The sequence below is a fragment of the Podarcis vaucheri genome (genome assembly GCF_965113315.1).
Source record: "Podarcis vaucheri genome assembly, chromosome: 15".
Lineage (NCBI taxonomy): Eukaryota > Metazoa > Chordata > Lepidosauria > Squamata > Lacertidae > Podarcis > Podarcis vaucheri.
Window position 1 is genome coordinate 730,493 of NC_138753.1, and position 20,689 is coordinate 751,181.

Consider the following 20,689-nt stretch of genomic DNA (forward strand, 5'->3'; position numbering starts at 1 on the left):
GAGAGGCCTCTATATTCATCATTTATGTTCCTCTATGCCAGAGGTTTCCCAGACTTTTAGGGACCCCTGCCCTATAAAAAGCAATATTCAGGATAGCTGTTTGAAGAAGAAGAAGAGGAGTTTGGATTTGATATCCCGCTTTATCACTACCCGAAGGAGTCTCAAAGAAGCTAACATTCTCCTTTCCCTTCTTCCCCACAACAAACACTCTGTGAGGTGAGTGGGGCTGAGAGACTTCAAAGAAGTGTGACTAGCCCAAGGTCACCCAGCAGCTGCATGTGGAGGAGCGGAGACGCGAACCCGGTGCACCAGATTACGAGTCTATCGCTCTTAACCACTACTCCACACTGGCTCTACACCACACTTGTGGGTTTGCACAACCCACTAAGGGAAATAATAGCACCAGACAGGAGGAAGAGATAATTGCACATTGATTCAAGGTCCAATTAAAACTATTTAATTCAATTAATTCAACAAAAGAGATGAATTTGAACCCAGTGTCAGTCTGGCAGTCTCTTCCACCTCCACCCCCCGCCACTGCCACCCCTTTAGTATCCCCACTAGGGAATCCCACCACCTCCAGGGGGCGCTACAACACACTTTGGCTCTATGCTGAGCACTAACACATGCATGTGGATGTCAAAGCTCCGTCATGCGGACACAAAATTAATACATTTAACCACACCAAACGCTGTGCGATGTTGGCCGTGCCTGTATTTGGGGTTAATCCTGGGTCCCTCTTAGGAAGGCCAAGGCGCAGCCCCCTGGAACATGGGGCTGGGAGATTCTTTTCCTGCTATCATCAGAATCATCCAGCCTCAGCCTCTTGACAGCTCTCTAAAAATATTATCTATATGCATCTTTTAATTTCGGAAGACGTTAATATCTGAGGGGTAAATGACTGGGGGGCAGGAATCAGAGGAAGGGAGAATCTCTCCCAGGTGGGAGCTGGAAGGATTGAAGATTAAGACAAAATACTGAGATGACAGACAGACAGACAGACAGACAGATAGATAGAGATAGATTAAAAAACCTATATACTTTTGTATTTTATTAGGTTCATTATTGTCGTTGCTATTTTATTTCACTTGTTTTCTTTCTCTTTTTTGGTTTTCTTTTTCCCCCCAGCTCTATTATTCCTTTTATATGATGCTGAAAAAATTAAAATGAGGTTATTTTTGTTAATCCAGCCTCTGTCCAGGTGACTTTTATAGCACATGAATCTCTTTCTCTCTTTTCCTCATCTATAATACATAGCGGTGAAGCTGCTGAGTCAGTGGCTGGGCTCCACGATGGACTGGAGCCAGCCCTAATGGGCCTGATGCTTGGTCCAGGGTTATCGCCAGAGGGGTAAACAGCCATTTACTCTTTCGGCAAAAAAAAGCAACACCACCAGCAGAGTCTTGTGCTTTCTGAAAAGCAAACAACTGTAGCGTGTGTGGCACCTTTAAATTATGTAACTTGATTATTGGGGTTTCAATTGAATATTAAGTGGTTTAGAGGTCTTTTGTGCCAGAACATGGGAAGAGTTTGGCCACTGGATCAGGCCAATGGCCTGCCTAGTCAAGCATCCCAGTGACTGAACAGTTGACTGTGGAAAACCCACACTCAGGATTTGACCTCCTCCCCACCTGTGGGATCGCAGAAACTGGTATTCCAAAGCATCACTGTCTCCATGGAGGCAGAGGAGATCATTCATGATCAATAGCCATTCATAGCTGTGGACAGACCATGAATTTGCTAGCAGGAAAGGATTCAGGGGTCTTGGTGGACCACAAGCTGAACAGGAGTCCACAGTGTGATGCAGCAGCAAAAAAAGCTAATGCTGTTCTAGGCTGCATCAAGAGAAGTCTAGTGTCAAGATCAAGGGAAGTAATAGTACCGCCCTATTCTGCCTGGGTTGGATCACACCTGGAATACTGTGTCCAGTTCTGGGTGCCACAACTTTAAAATGCCATTGGTAAGCTGCAATGTGTGCAGAGGAGGGCAACAAAGATGATCTAGTACAGTGGTACCTCGGGTTACAGACGCTTCAGGTTACAGACTCCGCTAACCCAGAAATAGTACCTCGGGTTAAGAACTTTGCTTCAGGAGAGGAACAGAAATCGTGCTCCAGTGGTGCAGTGGCAGCAGGAGGCCACATTAGCTAAAGTGGTGCTTCAGGTTAAGAACAGGTTAAGAACGGACCTCCAGAATGAATTAAGTTATTAACCCAAGGTACTACTGTATATCTGAAGGAGCGTCTCCACCCCCATCGTTCTACCTGGACGCTGAGGTCCAGCTCCGAGGGGTTCTGGTGGTTCCCTCACTGCGAGAAGTCAAGTTACAAGGGAACCAGGCAGAGGGCCTTCTTGGTGGTGGCACCCCCCTTGTGGAACACCCTCCCATCAGATGTCAAAGAGAACAACAACTACAAGACTTTTAGAAGACATCTGAAGGCAGCCCTGTTTAGGGAAGCTTTTAGTGTTTGATGCATTACGGTATTTTAATATTTTGTTGGAAGCCGCCCAGAGCAGCTGAGGAGGCCCAGCCAGATGGGCAGGGTATAAATAATAAATTGTTGTTGTTGCTAAGTCTGGAAACCAAGCCTGATGAGGAACGGTTGAAGGAGCTGGATATGTTTAGCCTGGAAAAGAGAAGACTGAGAGGAGATATGAGAGCTATTTTCAAATATCTCAAATATCACAAGGAGGATGGAGAAAGCTTGTTTTCTCCTGCTCTGCAAGGTAAGACTCGAACCAGTGGAATCAAGTTTACAAGAAAGGAGATTCTAACTCAACATTAGGAAGAACTTTTGACGGTAAGAGCTGTTCAACGGTGGAACAACGGCCTCCCTTCCGAAGGTGGTGGACTCTCCTTCCTTGGAGGTTTTAAAGCAGAGATTGGACTGCCATCTGTCAGGAATGCTGAAATTCCTGCATTGCAGCGGGTTGGGTGACCCTTGCAATCCCTTCCAACTCTATGAAAGCCGTTCTTGCCGTCCCTGCCTCCTGTGGCAGTGAGTTCCACAGTTTCACACTGTGCTGTGTGAAAGAGGACCTCTTCCTTGGACGCCGTCTATAAAGTTTGGGTGAAAATAAAAAAATAATGTGGGCTGTGTGGAGCTGCCCAGCTGGGAACTCCAGATGTTCTGAGTCTTCCTCTCAGCCCCAGCCACCAGGCTGAGAGTTGCTGCGGTCCAGAAAGGGCAGTCACCTTTCTCCGCCTCTAACCTACCTCGCAGGGCTGTTGTGAGGATAACAGGGGGAGGAGGGAAACCACGTACTCAGAAAGGTGAGATACAAACAAACAAACAAACAAACAAACAAACAAACAAACAAAAAGATGCTCAAATATACAAGCGAGGCTCCCCATCGCCGTTGCGCATGGCGCGCTACGCCCTTCAAGGCGGCATCTGTGCCCCTCTCCGTCGAAACCGGCGTCGGCTCCGTCCCGGGCAAGGCTGAGCACGGGGGGGACCCTCCTTCCTCGGGTCAGGGGAGGGGACGGCGGGGGGTGGCTCCTCCCTCCCTCTCCCCCGCCTCCCGCGCCGGAGTCACGTAGCTCTGCGGCACCGCAGCCTCTTTTTACAGCCGGAGCCGCGCCGCCCGCACACGCAGCTTGCTCCAGCCTCGACGACAGACGGACGCACGGACGGGAGGCCGGTAAGCCCGCCAGGATCGGGTCCCAGAGACCCCCCACACACACCTTCCTCCTCCGTGGCACCGTTGCCTGTCCCCCCCTCCCCATAGGAAGGCAAGACCCCCACCATTTGCTCGAGGGGAAGGACGCACTGCACCCCACCAAAAGACGGTCCGAGGACAGGACACTTGGTGGTGGGGCTCCCCTGTTTATTTTTTTCAGCCCCCCAATTCCTCATCTCTGCCTGGTTTTCTGGGGAGCGCCCTACACATATTTCTTGGAGGGTTTTTTTTGGGGGGGAGCAATCCCCAGCCTCCCCCTCTGTGCTGAGGTGCAAAGTGATGAAGAGGTGTCATATGGGAGGAAGGAAAGGAACGTGGGGTTCAGATGGAGCCCCTTAGCGAGGTTAGGGGATTGCTGTGGGAGTGGTGGCGGAATGCACTCTGCATGTTCTCAGAGGCACCCGCCGGGCAGGCAAAGTGTAGGGCAGGATTGGTTCCAGCTAATGTGCGTGCGTGGTTGAGGAGGGAGGCCCACCCATCAAATTCCTCCAAACGCCACCCCCTTCCCATCTTTTGCTAATTCCGGCATCCTGTCTCCTGCGAAAAATACCCCTTTAAAATTATTATGTTTGCATTTCTGTAACCCAGGAAGCAAAGTCCCAAATGGCGGGGAGGGGGTCCAGAGAGGCAAGGGGGCAGACTTCCACCCTGGGGCTCCCCCAGCTGCTGACCGCCGTGTTAGGGTCCGTCTTGGTGGTCCTGCCAGCCTCCACTTGGATTTGGGGCTCCTGTTCTGGGCCTCCCCACTTGGTAGGTATAAAAATATGTGCGGGTATTTCTTGCACCCGGAATTCTGGAATGGCGATTCCTCCTTGCCTGCCTGTTTGCTAGTCGTTCCCTGGCACCCGTTGCCCAGGGATGGGGAGGGAGCCCTGAGTCCTTTGGCGCTGGCTGGGTTGGGGGTGCGGAGCTGAAAACAGCTTTTCTGGGACGCTTTCGGAATGGCAACATCTCTTGTTCCTGGCTCAAAAAAAGCTTTTTTTGTGAGCCTGGCAGATTGATGGCTTGAATTAAATCTTCCTTTCTGGACAGATGGCTAAGAGGCAAGTCTCTCCTGCCCCCCCCCATCACTTTTCTTGCCTGTGGCTCAACTTGCTTTCTTGAAAGCAGAAAGCACCAGATGAGATGTTGAATTTTAATATATTGATCGATCGGTTGGTTGCTTTCCTATTCCATCTCTAAGGAACTCAAGGTGGTCTACAGGGTCCGCCCCCCCCCCACAACAACAACCCTGCGAGGCAGGCAGTGGCAGGCCCCCAAGGTCCCCCACCCAGAGAGCTCCATGGCCAAGAGGGAGGATTTGCACCCTAGTATCTCTGACCACTATACCACACTGCCTCTCTGGCGTGCGTGTTACATTTACAGGGAATGTGGGGCACAGCTCAGCGCTCCAGAGCCCCTGCTTTGCATGCAGAAAGTCCCAGACTCAGTCCCCAATGGTAGGGCTGGGAGAGACTGCAACCCTGGAGAGGCACTGCTGCCGGTCAGTGTGTGCAATACTGGGCTGGATGGACTCTGTATAAGGAAGCTTCCTATATAGGTAGTGGCAAAGCACCTCCATTGCGTGCAGAAGGTCCCAGGCTTGGTCCCCAATGGTGTCTCCAGGTAGGGCTGTAAGAGAGTCTGAAATCCTGGAGAGCCATTGCTGCCAGTCAGAGTAGGCATTATTTAGCTAAGTGGAGCAAGCCTCTAACTCACTATAAGGCAGCTTCCAGAGTTTCTATGAACCAGCATGGCAGGGTGGGGAGAGTGTTGGACTGGGACCTGGGAGAGACCAGGGTTCAAATCCCTTGAGCTCCCTGGAGAAAAAGGGGAGATACAAAGGCAATAAATCCATGGTCCACCCCTATTTCATTCTCACAACAACCCTGCCAGGTAGCTTGAGAAGCAGTGACTGGCCCAAGGTCACCCACTGAGCTGAGGGGGAAGATTTGAACTCTGGTCTTTCTCAGGCTGACACCCTCGTCCACTGTGCCACATGGGGTGTGTTGGGGGTGTGTGTGAGCTTCCTGGGCTTTGCCAACCAGCCCTGAGAAGGGGGCACATGGTGGGTTGCCGTCTCCCCAAAAATGGGGCGAGAACCGGCTGGCGGGTTGGGGCAGCCAAGGACGTAGCAAGGTCACCGGGCCCCTGGCCTGGGGTGGGGGTCTCTGGCCCAGCTCTGGCGTCCAGTTTGGGGTTGTTGGTGCTAATAATAATAATAATAATAATAATAATAATAATTTATTATTTGTACCCCGCCCGTCTGGCTGGGCTTCCCCAGCCACTCTGGGTGGCTTCCAACAAAGATTAAAAATACAGTGGTACCTCGGATTAAGAACTTAATTCGTTCCGGAGGTCCGTTCTTAACCTGAAACTGTTCTTAACCTGAAGCACCACTTTAGCTAATGGGGCCTCCCACTGCCGCCGGAGCACGATTTCTGTTCTCATTCTGAAGCAAAGTTCTTAACCCGAGGTACTATTTCTGGGTTAGCGGAGTCTGTAACCTGAAGCGTATGTAACCCGAGGTACCACTGTACATTAAAATGTCACACATCAAAAACTTCCCTGAACAGGGCTGCCTGATGGGTATCTGGCAGCGTTGTGGGACCGCCTTGCCCCTTGTGTTGGTGAGGGAAGAGGGAGGGTGTTGGCCCCCACCTAGGAGGAACTTCTCCTCCCAACTGGAGATACCCAGGAAGCAGGATTAGGATCACGGAGAGGGGTCCAGTCCTTTAGGAGAAGAGCTTAAGGGGAGCAGTGTCTGCCTGCACAATGAGGACTAGCGCATCTTTCTCCAAAGGGAAGAGAACACACGACAGAGTCTTGGAAAAGGTTCTGGAAGGGGCAGCCCAAATGACCCAGGGGGTGGAAAGACTCCCCAGGGAGGAGAGCTTGCAGCGTTTGGGATGTCCCACAGTGCAGGGTTAAGCTGTGGAACTCCCTCCCACAAGGGCCCCCAACCTAGATGAGTTTAGAAGAGGATTGGGCAGATTCCTGGAGAGGGAGAGGGCTCAGCTCTGGCTGCGCTTCTGAATCCCAGTTGCTGGAACCCACAGGAAGGGAGAGCGCTCTTGAGTTCGAATCCTGCCACGGGTTTCCCATGGGGGCATCTGCTTGGCCGCTGTGGGGGCAGGAGACTGGACCAGATGGGCTATGGGCCTGATTCAGCAGCCGCTTCTTATGTTCTTATATTTCTATGTTTCCACGCTCTCCTGGAGCTCCCAGAGACAGGGATTGCTTCATGCTGACAGGTGGCTTTGATGGAAAAACCATTGTAGAATTGCAGAGTTGGCAGGGGCCCCCAGGGGCCATCCAGTCCCACCCCCTGCAGCGGCTTGCAGAGAGTTGGGGGGCAAGAAGTAGCAAACCCCCTTTCTCCCTTATGAGAAAGGGCAGCAAGGCTTGGGCCTTATTAGCTTAGGAAACCAGGCGAATTGCGGAGGTGTAAACATTTATGTGAGGTGTGATAGAGATGGCGAGAGGGTTCTTCCCCCCTTTTGTTTATTAATTATTGTCTATTTATTGTATTGATATCCCAAGGAGCTCAAGATGATGAAAATGATGATGATGATGATGATGATGATGATGATAATATATTATATATACCCCGCCCTTCCCGGTTCAGAAACCGGGCTCAGGGCAGCTAACAACAAATTTAAAACACTTAATTGATGCAACAAAAAACAGCATAAAACATGGATAACAATTAATTCAGAATTCAAAAATCAATTTGGGGGGGGGGGGGAACCATCCAATAAATATTAGATGATTACCAGGGCTAGCTGGCTAAATTTGGGCCAACGAGGAGAACAGGGGAGAATTAGCTGTGGGATCCCAGATCATAAAAGGGGGGGGGGGAGGGAAAAAGATGGCATGGAAAGTTCTCTTCCTCCTCATTTCATCCCCCCAGCAACCCTGTGAGGTTGCTTATGCCGAGACTGAGCGACTGGCTTCCAAGTTCAGGCAGTGAGAGCTTTGTGACTCAGCTGGGTAATTTGAACCCGGGTCTTTCCCAGGTCCTGGTCTGGCACCCTCACCACTAGGCCACCACAGGCTCTGCATAATGCGATGATCCAAAAGGGGCTGCCCAATGAAGCTCAGGACAGGCAAAAGGAAGGACTGCTTCAGGCACCGTGTAGTTGAACTATGGAACTCACTGCAACAAGATATTTATTTATTTTAAAAACGGCGTCCTGTTCTCTCTCTGCTTGCTCCATGCTGTGCGATGGGATGTAGACATCTGAAGGCATCCTTGTTTGGGGAAGTTTTTAATGTTTAATGCTGTATTGGGTTTTTAATATTCAGTTGGGAGCCACCCGGAGTGGCTGGGGAAGCCCAGCCAGATGGGCGAGGTATAAATATTATTATGTTGCGTTATCTCTAAGTCCCAAATGCTCCTGGCTTCTTGGAAGAATATTTGGGGATATTGTTGTAAACAAAATCTGCCCTTTTCCCCTTATGGGGTATCCAAGAGCCCATAAAAATCTTATCACTATATCCTACTGATTCTCTGGATTTGGGGCCTGTGCTGCTGATAATAATGATGATGGTGATGGTGATGATGATGATGATGATAATAATAATAATAATAATAATAATAATAATAATAATAATAATATTAATATAGCAATAATTAATAATGGGTCCCTATTTGGTGGCCGCAGAAAAGAAAAGCCCTTGCCGGGAATGTTTGTTTTGCAGGCTGTGCTGGAGAGGGGAAGGGTGCTTAATCCACAGGGGTCACTAACAGCAAAGCCCTCGGCTGCCTGTGGTTGGGAGGGGGGGGAGTGCCTGGCCGTGTGCTGCCATCTGGCTGGGGCTGCCACGAGACTGGGCACGTGTCTGGGCCGGTGGCTGTGATCGCCCTGCTCTCCGTTACGTAACTTGTCCTCTGCTACGTGCTCCCTGGATGGGCAGGCGGGCAGAGGGGGTGGCGGCTCTGTCTGTCTGTCTGTCTGGTTGAGTGGCGCAGCTGGGTGGGGGGCTTGGAAGTCCCCCACCCCCGCAACTGCCTGAGCAGATGAGGCCTGGCAGAGAGGGGGCTGGCCCAGCACCCGTCTTTTTAAATTTATATACTGCCCTTCATCCAAAGATTGGGGGGGGGGCGGCAGAATAAAATACAAGATAAAACACAGTACAGTAGTGTTACCTCGGGTTAAGTACTTAATTCGTTCCGGAGGTCTGTACTTAACCTGAAACTGTTCTTAACCTGAAGCACCACTTTAGCTAATGGGGCCTCCTGCTGCTGCTGGAGCACGATTTCTGTTCTCATCCTGAAGCAAAGTTCCTAACCTGAAGCACTATTTCTGGGTTAGCGGAGTCTGTAACCTGAAGCGTATGTAACCTGAAGCATATGTAACCTGAGGTACCACTGTAAATAATTAAACCAAAACAACAAAAGAATAGCTCCCCCTTCCCACTGATACCTTAAAAGGCTTTAGAATACTAATCAGCCAAAGGCGTTAAACTGTGGAACTCCCTGCTACAGGAGACAGTGGATGTTGGACTAGCTGGGCCATTGGCCTGATCCAGCAGGCTCTCCTTACGTTGTGATCCTGGAATCGTTGCCACTCCTTTTGCAAAACCAGATCCCCGAATTGTCTTTCCCAGGCCTGATCAGCTCGTGACACTCAGCAGAGCTTCTGTTTTAAGCTCTCTATCTAGCTCCATCCCCCAGCTGGGAACTGGTTTAAGGGGTTAGATAGATAGATAATTTATTACGGTCGGAGACCAGCTTATAAAGCACACTTGGGGGTACCGTCCCAGCAGGAAAGCAAACAATTAGAACATTGTACAACAATAAATTTAAAATTTATAAATGCGATAAGCGTTTACGGGGTTGAAAAATGGAATTAAACTGATTGTTCTTTCGATGCACAGATGTCGACTCGATCGATATTTGCACATAAAGTTTCCATGAGCTCTGTAGCAGATATTGATTGAGTAAATTGGAAATCCCTAGATTGGTTTTGGATAACAAAAACGTACAAGGTTGCGGTACTGACTTGCTATGCATATGGGTTGACTTTCTGTTTATTCTGGAAGCTTTTTGTCATCGTTTAAAGACAAGCAAACAAGGCTTGCATAAAAGCAGTGAGTGGACGGAGGCCTTGGCAAAGTTGGCGGGAGTTGGTGACCCCCATTTGCAGGGTGGGGGAGCCCTAGAAAGAGCTGCCCCCATGGGTAGGGGGTCTCTGCTAACTTGCTTCTTGTGCCTTCCTTTGGCACAGGAAAAACAAACCAAGATGACGCACCAGTACCCCGCCCTCACCACGGAGCAGAAGATGGAGCTCTCGGACATCGCCCAGCGGATCGTGGCCCCGGGCAAGGGCATCCTGGCAGCTGATGAATCCGTGGGTAGGCCTCTTTTTCTTTTACAAAGCACCCCTGGACATTTCCTGCACTGGTTCTCCACTTAGGCAGGAAGTCCCAGATGCACAACTATAGGATGGGGGGCACATGGCTTGACAACAGAGCATGTGAGAAGGATTGGGGTGTGTGGGGGGGTCTTAGGAAACCACAAGCTGAACAGGAGTCCACAGTGTGATGCGGCAGCAAAAAAGCGAATGCTTCTCTAGCCTGCATTAAGAGAAGTCTAGTGTCCAGAATCTCAGGGGTCAGTAAACTTTTTCAGCAGGGGGCCGGTCCACTGTCCCTCAGACCTCGTGGGGGGGGGGGCGGACTATATTTTGGAGAGGGGAAAAGAACGAATTCCTATGCCCCATAAATAACCCAGAGATGCATTTTAAGTAAAAGCACACATTCTACTCATGTAAAAACACACTGATTCCTGGACTGTCCACAGGCCAGATTTAGAAGGCGATAGGGCCGGATCCGGCCCCCGGGCCTTAGTTTGCCCACCCATGGTCCAGATCAAGGGTCCTATTCTATTTTGCCTTGGTCAGATCACACCTGGAGTCCTGTGTCCAGTTCTGGGTGCAACAATTTAAGAAGTACGTTGACAAGCTAGAAGGTGGGCAGAGGAGGGCGACCAGGATGATCAAGGGCCTGGAAGCCAAGCCTGATGAGGAATGGTTGAAAGAGCTAGATATGTTGAGCCTGGAAAAGAGGAGTCTGAGAGGAGATAGGAGAGCTATCTTCAAATATCTCAAGGGCTGTGACATGGAAGATGGAGCAAGCTTGGTTTCTCCTGCTCTGGAAGGAAGGACCCGAAACAATCCTGTCAGGGATTTTTTAGTTGAGATTTCTGCATTGCAGGGGGTTGGACTAGATGACCCTTAGGGATCCCTCCCCATCCTAGGATTATATGATACCAATTCTCTGCTGGCATTACCTGCTGGCTTTGGCTGACCTTCTTGAGTGACTTTTGATTCCCATTTTACATATGGCAACTGAGGCTGGGAGTCAAGGTCCCTCGAACTAGGGGCGCCGCAGACTCACATACCCCTGACCCTTCTGCTATTGCGCTTCCGAACATTTGCGTGGGTTTTTGGTTTGCTAAGCCCCCCTCTGCCTTCCTCCTCTTCCGACAGGGAGCATGGCCAAGCGGCTGAACCAGATCGGGGTGGAGAACACGGAGGAGAACCGACGTCTCTACCGCCAGATCCTCTTCAGCGCCGACAGCCGGGTGGAGAAGTGTATCGGAGGGGTCATCTTCTTCCACGAGACCATGTACCAGAAGGCGGACGACGGCACGCCCTTCGTCGAGATGGTGAAGGACAAGGGCATCGTTGTGGGCATCAAGGTGCACGAGGCGAATTGGGGCTGTGGGTCGCGAGGTTTCTCCCCTTCGAGGGAAAGGAAACAACCGCCAGCTCTCATTTACAGGGTGTCTCAAAGCCAGACCCTGGCGACTCCGTGCCCTCCCCACCTCTTGGACTACAACTCCCATGGGTGTATAATGCCGGGGCTGATGGGAATTGTAGTGCGGCAAGATCAGGAGGGCAGCAGGTTCCTGGCTTGTTCTGGGCCTTGGAGAGGGTCTGGGTCCCTAGAGGGTCTGTCCCAGAGGCGTCGGTCACCCTTGGGTGTCTTGTGTCTTTCACAGGTGGACAAGGGCGTCGTGCCCCTCGCTGGGACCGATGGAGAGACCACCACCCAAGGTAGGAGCCTTTGAAGCCCAACCAAACCCATCAGATGAGTTGCTAGCTAGATGGTGTTCAAATGTACATGCAGGTCAAAGCGATGTTTTGGAATAGCTGTTTCCTTAGCCATCCTAGAGACGATGTTGAGCTGGATGGATCAATGCTCTGATCCAGTACAAAGCACATTTGCTGCCCTTGCCCATTGTTCCAAAGGTCAGGTTGGGATTAACTTGATCTGCTCTTTCTGTAAGTAGATTAGGTCTTAGATGCTTCACGGCATGAAATTTTAGGGCCGAGGGTAAGGTAAAGGGACCCCTGACCATTAAGTCCAGTCGTGGCCGACTCTGGGGTTGCAGCGCTCATCTCGCTTTACTGGCCGAGGGAGCCGGCGTTCAGCTTCTGGGTCATGTGGCCAGCAGGACTAAGCCGCTTCTGGCGAACTAGAGCAGCACACGGAAACACCATTTACCTTCCCGCTGGAACAGTACCTATTTATCTACTTGCACTTCGTGCTTTCGAACTGCTAGGTTGGCAGGAGCAGGGACCGAGCAACGGGAGCTCACCCCGTCACGGGGATTCGAACCGCCGACCTTCCGATCAGCAAGCCCTAGGCTCTGTGGTTTAACCCACAGCGCCACCCGCGTCCCAGGGCCGAGGATAGGCTCTCATAAATAAATGAATAAATAACCAAGAGTGCTAAGAAGATGAGAATAGCCTGCTAGATCAGAGCAGTGGCTCATCTAATCCTGTATCCTCTTCTTGCACGTGCCAAAAGCCCCAAAGCACCTGGGAATCGAGATAGACTGCCTCTGGACCTGGAGTTTCCATAGGAACATCAGAAGAGCCCAGATGCTGGATCAGGCCAAAGGGGGGCCATCTAGTACAGCCTCCTGTTCTCACAGTGGCCAACCAGGTGCCTCTTCTGGGAAACTTGCAATCAGATCCAAGCCTGAGCCCTTTCCTTTACTGAGGTTTTCATCAACTGGTAGTCAGAAGCATTTACTGGCTCCAGCCTGGCTAACAGCCATCGATAGCCCTCTCCTCCTCCATGAATCGGTCCAATCCTCTTTTAAAGCCGTCTAGCTTGGGGGTCATCAGTGTTTCCTGTGGGAGAGAGTTCCATAGTATAAGTCTGCGCTGTCCTTTCTCACTAATAATGATAACATCTGCGGAAACCTCCTATTTCATCAGACCTGTGTAGGCATTAAAGACATGTCAACGGTTTGTTGATGCTTGTTTTAAAATAGTCTCTTTTGCTTCAAAATAGTTTTCATCTTTTTATGTGGTTCTCTTTTTTCATATTGTAACACGCCTTGATATGTTCTGTGATTTAACAGTGCAGAAATACCTTGATAAATAACTCAGGGCTTGTGAATGATTAACTGCCTCCATCAGGCAACTGAAAGCTCTTAAAAAAAAGAAAAAAGATTTTATAAAGCTTTATCACAATACAATGAGATAAAAGAAACTAATCTAAATAAAAATACAGAGAAAGAAAAAGGAAAATGCAGAGTCCTCTCTCAAAGGCAGCTCTTAATTGCGCAGAAGGTGGTTCACCCCCATAACTGTTTAATTGGAGTAATTAAACTCTGCAGCCCTAAACCCTGGTACCACCGGCTAATTATTTTAAATATCTCCAGCCCATCCTTTAGGGAGGTGCCAGTTAACAGGTCAGGCTTTTGATTTTTAAAATACAAATATATTATTGTCCCCCCTCAATTCTTCCCTTCCTTCCTCCTGCCAGGCCTGGATGGGCTCTCTGAGCGCTGCGCTCAGTACAAGAAAGACGGGGCGGATTTCGCCAAGTGGCGCTGCGTGTTGAAGATCAGCGATAACACCCCCTCCGCCCTGGCCATCCTGGAGAATGCCAACGTCCTGGCACGCTATGCCAGTATCTGCCAGCAGGTGAGGGCACCCGGCTGCCGGGAGCGTCTGGAACAGAGGAAATCTCCTTGCAATGACTATCTAGCTTGGTATTGTCTGCACTGGCTGGCAGCAGCTCTCCGGGTCTCTCACAGCTCTGCTTGGAAATGTCACTGAGGACTGGACCCAGGACCTGCTGCATGCAAAACAGGCCATGGCCCTTCCCCTACAAAGTTTCTAGTCCTCATGTGCTTAAATAAAGCTTCGCCTGAAATAGGAACATGGGAAGCTGCTTTATGTAGGGTCTGGTATTTGATATTTTCAACACTGACTGGCAGCTAGAGCCCTTTCCTTAAAAACCCCCCGCAAGGCTATAGTCCTTATGGTTCTAAATAAAGGGGCAAACAGGAAGCTGCCTGGTGCAGAGTCAGACTACAGTCCATTGGGACTGCGTACGCACTGACTGGCAGCAGTTCTCCAGGGTTTGAGCTGGGAGGTGTCATTTCCAGCCTAGATGCTGTTGGGGTTTGAAGCTGGGGCCTTCTGCAAGCCAAGCAGGTTCACCATACCCCTGGGCTCTGGCCCTGTGCTAGCCTCATGCCTTGCCACATGCCCAGAGTGGCGAGGGGGAAGATGGCAGTGTGGCCCAGTGGTGAGAGTGTCTGACCAGGACCCAGGAGAGATCCCCCACTCACAGGCCAGTCACGCTGCCGCTCTCTGCCCAAGCTACTTTGCAAGGTTGTTGTGGGGTGAATGGGGAGGAGGAGAACCAAGCTGAGTTCCTTGGGGATAAAGGTGGGCTAAATAATGGAATAAATAAATAAAAATGAAATAAAATTATGCGGCCGCCACACTGTCAAACTGGGAAATCCAGCCATCTTCCGGGGCAAAGAAGCCTCTCGCGTCTTAAGTGCTTGTGTTGGCCTTTCTGCTCTAGAACGGCATCGTGCCCATTGTGGAACCGGAGATCTTGCCCGACGGGGAACACGATTTGAAGAGGTGCCAGTACGTGACTGAGAAGGTGAGGCCTCTCTCTCTCTCTCTGTGTGTGTGTAAGTTTAGAAAACAGGCAAGGCTGCCCCATCCCTTTCAAAATTTCATTTTATAATGTACATAATACAGAACAATTATAACAGATGAAAAAAACTAAACTGTGAATTGGGTACATAGAACACAGCTGCACATGAGTTAAAATGGCAAAGTGCAAATGTAAATTCTCAACGTTATCAGATTATCAAGCTTGGTTTAAACAATGCTTCCATTGCATATGTCACAAAAAGAACACCAAATCACATAAACGGCACCTGGAAGCCTTAATTTTCTCCATTATAGCTCTATTCCAGAATGAGGGGTACCAAGTGTAAGATTTTGGGCTGGAAAACAGGGCTGGCTTAATCCACATGGTGAAAGGCTATCTTTGGGTTTTTATGCTTTTTCTTCTTAAAAGTTTACAGACTCCTCCAAAGTGTTTGGCAGAATGCCAGCAAGGCTGAGCGTCCAACATTCAGCGGCTTCTGGAAGGTTGCATAGCGGCCTCTGACCGTGGAGGAAGAGATCGCTGTTGTGGCCAGGAGCCATCAATAGTCTTTCCTCCTTGAATTGGCCCAATCCTCTTTTCCCCCCAAATTTTTTTCAATTCATTATAAAGCTTCTCCCAGAAGTCTTTCACCTTGGGGCAGGTCCACCACATATGAATTGGCCCAATCCCCTTTTCTAGCCTCCTGGGTAGGAGCAGTTGAGTCTCTATGGGGTTCCTTTAGAGCTGGGTCCACCTGGCACTAAATGGGGCACATGGCAAGAGCGTTGGGGAGTCTCACTGCAGCTGCACCTGTTGGATTTCCAGGTCCTGGCCGCCGTCTACAAGGCGCTGAGTGACCACCACGTCTACCTGGAAGGGACCTTGCTCAAGCCCAACATGGTGACCCCGGGGCACGCCTGCCCGACCAAGTACAGCCCGGAAGAGATCGCCATGGCAACGGTGACCGCCCTGCGCCGCACGGTGCCGCCTGCCGTCCCAGGTAGGCCAGCGCTCCCTCCCTCCCTCCCGCCTGCCTGCCCCACAGCTCCCCTGGGGAAGCCACACAAGGGTCTTCAAAGACAAGCCGTACCAATTGGTGCTGCCTCCAGCTTCTGGCACAGTCTACCTTTGAATGCCAGTCCAAGTGGGCAGGGGGCGCCGTTGCACCCATGTCCTGCTCCTCGGGCTTCCCAAGGGCGCTACTCCTTCCCCTGTTCCTCGGCCTCCCTCGCAGGGTTGTCGTGAGGGTGAAATCCCCGATTGCTCAGCCGTCTCCTCCTTCCCCACGCTCTCCTTCAGGGGTCACCTTCCTGTCCGGAGGGCAGAGCGAAGAGGAGGCGTCCATCAACCTCAACGCCATCAACAACTGCCCCCTGCCCCGTCCGTGGGCGCTGACCTTCTCCTACGGCCGGGCGCTGCAGGCCTCGGCCCTCAACGCCTGGCGCGGTCAGCGGGAGAATGAGGACTCGGCCACGGAGGAGTTTGTCAAACGCGCCGAGGTAAAGGGCAGGGGGGAGGCAATGTGGGGTGTGTGTTTCTCCTTTTCCTCCTGTGGGGCAGAGGGTCCCAGGACAGGCAGCGAAAGGCTCCTTCTTTCAGGGCAGGGAGCGAAAGAATGCGGGTGCCCCAGGCGAGGCAAACAGGCCAGTGACCCACCCAGTTCAGCACCCTCTTCTCACAGTGGCCAAAGACCCATAAGCCCCTAGGAGTTGAGATAGACTGCCTCTGGAGCTGGAGGTTCCACAAGAGCATCAGAAGCACCTGGTTGCTGGATCAGGCCATTGGTCCATCTATAATACAGTCATACCTCCGGCTGAATGTGCTTCAGGTTGAGCACGTTTGAGTTGTGCTCCACGGCAACCTGGAAGTAACAGAGCGCATTACTTCCGGGTTTCGCCGCTCGCGCATGCGCAGACGCTCAAAATGACGTCACATGCATGTGCAGAAGCAGTGAAACGTGATCCACGCATGCGCAGACGCGCCATCACGTCTTGCGTTCCATTCAGGATGTGAACAGGGCTCCAGAATGGATCCTGTTCGCATCCTGAGGTACCACTGTAGTAGTAGTAGTAGTAATAATAATAATAATAATAATAATAATAATAATAATAATAATTGTTATTTATACCCCGCCCTTCCCAGCCAAGACCAGGCTCAGGGCAGCTAACACCAGGTATAAAAACAATTGATTAACATACAATTTAAAAACAAGATTAAGTACAACGTTAAAATGCAGCCTCATTTCAGTAGAAACTCAAATCAAAAACTTTTGGAGGATGAAAACATCAAATCTTCACCAAAGCCAACTATCTAGACTGGTCCTTTGTGGGCCAGAAAAAAGCCAGGGAAGTCCCCAAATAGGAGTTCCATCACAGAAGGAGAAAGGAAAAAAAGAACGAAAGAGGGGAAGGGAACCAAATAGATCTAGTCTTCCATCCTCTTCTCACAGTGACCAAAGACCCCATAAAACCTAGGAATAGAGATAGGCTGCCTCTGGAGCTGGAAGCTCTATAAGAATATCATAAGAGCCTGATGGATCAAGACTGCGACCCACTTTGCCCGGCCTCCTGTTCCCACAGTGGCCAACCTGGCGCCCCCAAGGGAAACCTGCCAGCAGGAGCTGGGCACAAAAACCACTTTGGAGGGGTTTTAAAGCAGAGGTTGAAGGGCCACCCGTCAGGGATGTTCCAGCTGAGATTCCTGCATTGCAGGGGGTTGCGCTAGATGACCCTCAGGGTCCCTTCCCCCAGCATCCTTCCAGGGGCTCAGGCAGAAAAAGGCTGAACCCTCGTCCCCTGCTCCCTGCTCCCTTCTCCAACCGGTGATGCAGATGCTGGCACCAGGACCTTCCATAAACAAAAAGCAGGTGCTCCATTGCTGAGCTTGCTTTCAAAGTAAAGATTCTGGTCCAGAAGAGAAACCGAGGGAGCCGACTTGGATATAAACGGGCAAGAGCTATGGCCATTTCCATAATAATAATAATAATAATAAATTTTTATTTATACCCCGCCCATCTGGCTGGGTTTTCCCCTCTGGGAGCCACTCTGGGCGGCTTCCACAAAAAATATTAAAATATTAAAATACTGTAGTACACCAAACAAAAAAGGGGGCAGGATTCTAGTCTGAGGTCCAGCGTCGAGGGCCTTCTGGCGGTTCCCTCACTGTGAGAAGCCAAGTTACAAGGGAACCAGGCAGAGGGCCTTCTCGGTAGTGGCGCCCGCCCTGTGGAACGCCCTCCCACCAGATGTCAAAAAGAACAACAACTACCAGACTTTTAGAAGACATCTGAAGGCAGCCCTGTTTTGGGAAGCTTTTGATGTTTGATGTATTATGGTATTTTAATATTCTTTTGGAAGCCGCCCAGAGTGGCCGGGGAAGCCCAGCCAGATGGGCGGGGTATAAATAATAGGAAACTCCTTTATGCAGAGACCATTAATGGCTCCATCTAGCTCAGAGCTGTGCACACACTGAGCAGCAGTGCTGGCTTGGATTGATGGGAGTTGTAGTTTAAAAACTGTCCGGGTCAGCTGAGCCTGATGGGAGATGTAGTTTAAAATCTGTCCAGGTCAGCTGAGTGTGATGGGAATTGTAGTTTCAAATCTGTCCAGGTCAGCGGAGCCTGATGAGAGTTGTAGTTTAAAATCTGTCCAGGTCAGCTGAGTGTGATGGGAATTGTAGTTTCAAATCTGTCCAGGTCAGCGGAGCCTGATGAGAGTTGTAGTTTAAAATCTGTCCAGGTCAGCTGAGTGTGATGGGAATTGTAGTTTCAAATCTGTCCAGGTCAGCGGAGCCTGATGAGAGTTGTAGTTTAAAATCTGTCCAGGTCAGCTGAGTGTGATGGGAATTGTAGTTTCAAATCTGTCCAGGTCAGTGGAGCCTGATGGGAATTGTAGTTTCAAATCTGTCCAGGTCAGTGGAGCCTGAAGGGAATTGTAGTTTCAAATCTGTCCAGGTCAGTGGAGCCTGATGGGAATTGTAGTTTCAAATCTGTCCAGGTCAGTGGAGCCTGATGGGAATTGTAGTTGAAAATCTGTCCAGGTCAGCTGAGCCTGATGGGAGTTGTAGTTTAACATCTGCCCAGGCCAGCGGAGCCTGATGGGAGTTGTCTTTCCAAACTCTTCTTCTGCTTTCCAGGTCAACGGCTTGGCGGCCCTCGGCAAGTACGAAGGGTCCAGCGACGGTTCTGGCGCGGCGGGCCTGTCTCTCTACGTCGCCAACCACGCCTACTGAGGCCCCGCTGGGCTGGGAGCAGCCCCCCCACCCGCAGGTGGGGCCAGGCTTGTAGCCTCTCCCCACCCCCACCCCCACTGACGGAAAACCTCCCACTCTGCTACCTTGCATACCAGCCACGACAGCCACACCCAGCTTTGTCTCTACCGTAGCCGCCAGAGGAGCGAAGTAGCCGCAGAGGGTGTCCGGTGCCAGGGGCGACGTGCCAGGAGGAGCAGCCGAAAAAGGAGCCGGGTTTTGTGCAGCTGGGAGGCGGAAGGGGTGGAAATCCTAGCAGCGCCGTCCTACACTGCAGGGTCGTTCTGAGGATCCGGAAGAAGCGATAGGAAGACCCCCAAATGGGATGTTCCCATCCCGGAGGCGGAAGCGAGTGCGGGGTGTGGGGCGAGCCCATTGCACGGGGCGACAGGTTGTGGGGGGGGATCCCCTGGAGAAGACGTTTTGGGGGCCGCCCCTCCCTGCCTGTGTATTTGGGGAACCCCTTTTCCCTACCCCCTCCCATATGGCTCTGCACTTTGATGTTGGTCGTTGCTTTTGCAGAGCTGCGCCCCCTAAGTACTCCCACCACCAGGCGATGTCAGCATGGGGGGCTCCCCCAAGTCGCCATGGGGAGGCAGTTACCACCCTCTGTGTGTGTATGCTTGTGTGTCGAGTGTGCACTCTTTGCACCTTAAGTGTACCAAATAGACCTTATGACTAATAATAATAATAAACCGATAGAGGACTGAAGCCGTCCGGGTTTCGTTTTGTTTGCTTCTGAAACACCTCCGTCGTTTGCGATGCCGTCTAAGAAGAAGAAAATAATTTGTGCCCCGCTCTTATTAAAAATTTGGTTAGTTATTTTGCAAGATTTATACACTGCTAGACTGCAAATAACAACAACAACAACAACAATTTGTTTTGCATGCAGAAGGCACCTATTCCAATCCCCACTTGGCAGTATTTCCTTAACAGAGGAGGACCTCTCCCCCCAAAAAACCCCCTGGAGGGCTGCTGCCAGTCAGTGTAGACCGTTCTGAGCTAGATGAACCCTGTGATCTGACTCTGCAGCTTCCTATATAGAATTAGCAACAATAAATGATAATTTAACTCTTTTGAAGAGTTAAATCAACCATAAACCACAAACACATTAAGACTCACATTAACTTTCTAAATATCTGCGTAGGCTTAGCAACCAACTTTCTGGACTGTTAATGAATTTGTTTGTTTCCTTAAATCTATACACCGCTTGATTGTAAAATAAACTCGCCAAGCAGTTTGCAAAAGGAATAACATTATTGGTAACTGCTATTTGGCCTGTTCATACCCATATGCCTTGAAAGCACATTCCAAACTCGTGCTTTCCCTCAAAGGATTCTGGGTGTTGTAGTTTAACTCCCTCTCACAGAGTTTCCAAGCAAGCCCTTTACCAGGCATCCCCAAACTTGGCCCTCCAGCTGTTTTGGGACTACAACTCCCATGATCCCTAGCTAACAGGACCAGTGGTCAGGGGTGATGGGAATTGTAGTAAGAAAACAGCTGGAGGGCTGAGTTTGGGGATGCCGGTCCTTTACAAACTACATTACCCAGAATTATTTGAGGGGAAGGATGTGCTTTAAGCTGCAAGAGATTGAGTTGGAGACTCAAATCCTTATGGCTGGAGGCCGTGCAAGGGCCACATCACATCGTGGGATGACCACCTGGGGGCCACATGACAAGGGTGGGAGGAGCCAGTCAAAAGTGGGTGTGGCCAGAGGGAGAAAGGAGTGGGCCAAGAACTGGGACTTCTTCATTCTGGCTACACAAAAGTCAGAGGTTTTCACACAGACGTGCAAGAGGCATTGATCACACTTCCTAAGAACATGAGGGGAGCCTGTTAGATTAGGCCA

At 50.6% G+C, this 20,689-nt stretch overlaps 1 protein-coding gene across 1 annotated transcript; it reads left to right on the forward strand.

Annotated features, from left to right (window-relative positions):
- Nucleotides 1-3,400: 3,400 nt before the first annotated feature.
- On the forward strand, nt 3,401-19,550 carry ALDOC (aldolase, fructose-bisphosphate C). Its single transcript, XM_082201921.1, has 9 exons — nt 3,401-3,644; nt 9,896-10,022; nt 11,159-11,370; nt 11,674-11,728; nt 13,455-13,615; nt 14,511-14,594; nt 15,417-15,591; nt 15,891-16,090; nt 18,726-19,550. Exons 2-9 carry the CDS (start codon nt 9,911-9,913, stop codon nt 18,819-18,821), a joined length of 1,095 nt encoding a protein of 364 aa, XP_082058047.1. The 5' UTR covers nt 3,401-3,644; nt 9,896-9,910; the 3' UTR covers nt 18,822-19,550.
- The last annotated feature ends 1,139 nt before the right edge of the window (nt 19,551-20,689 follow it).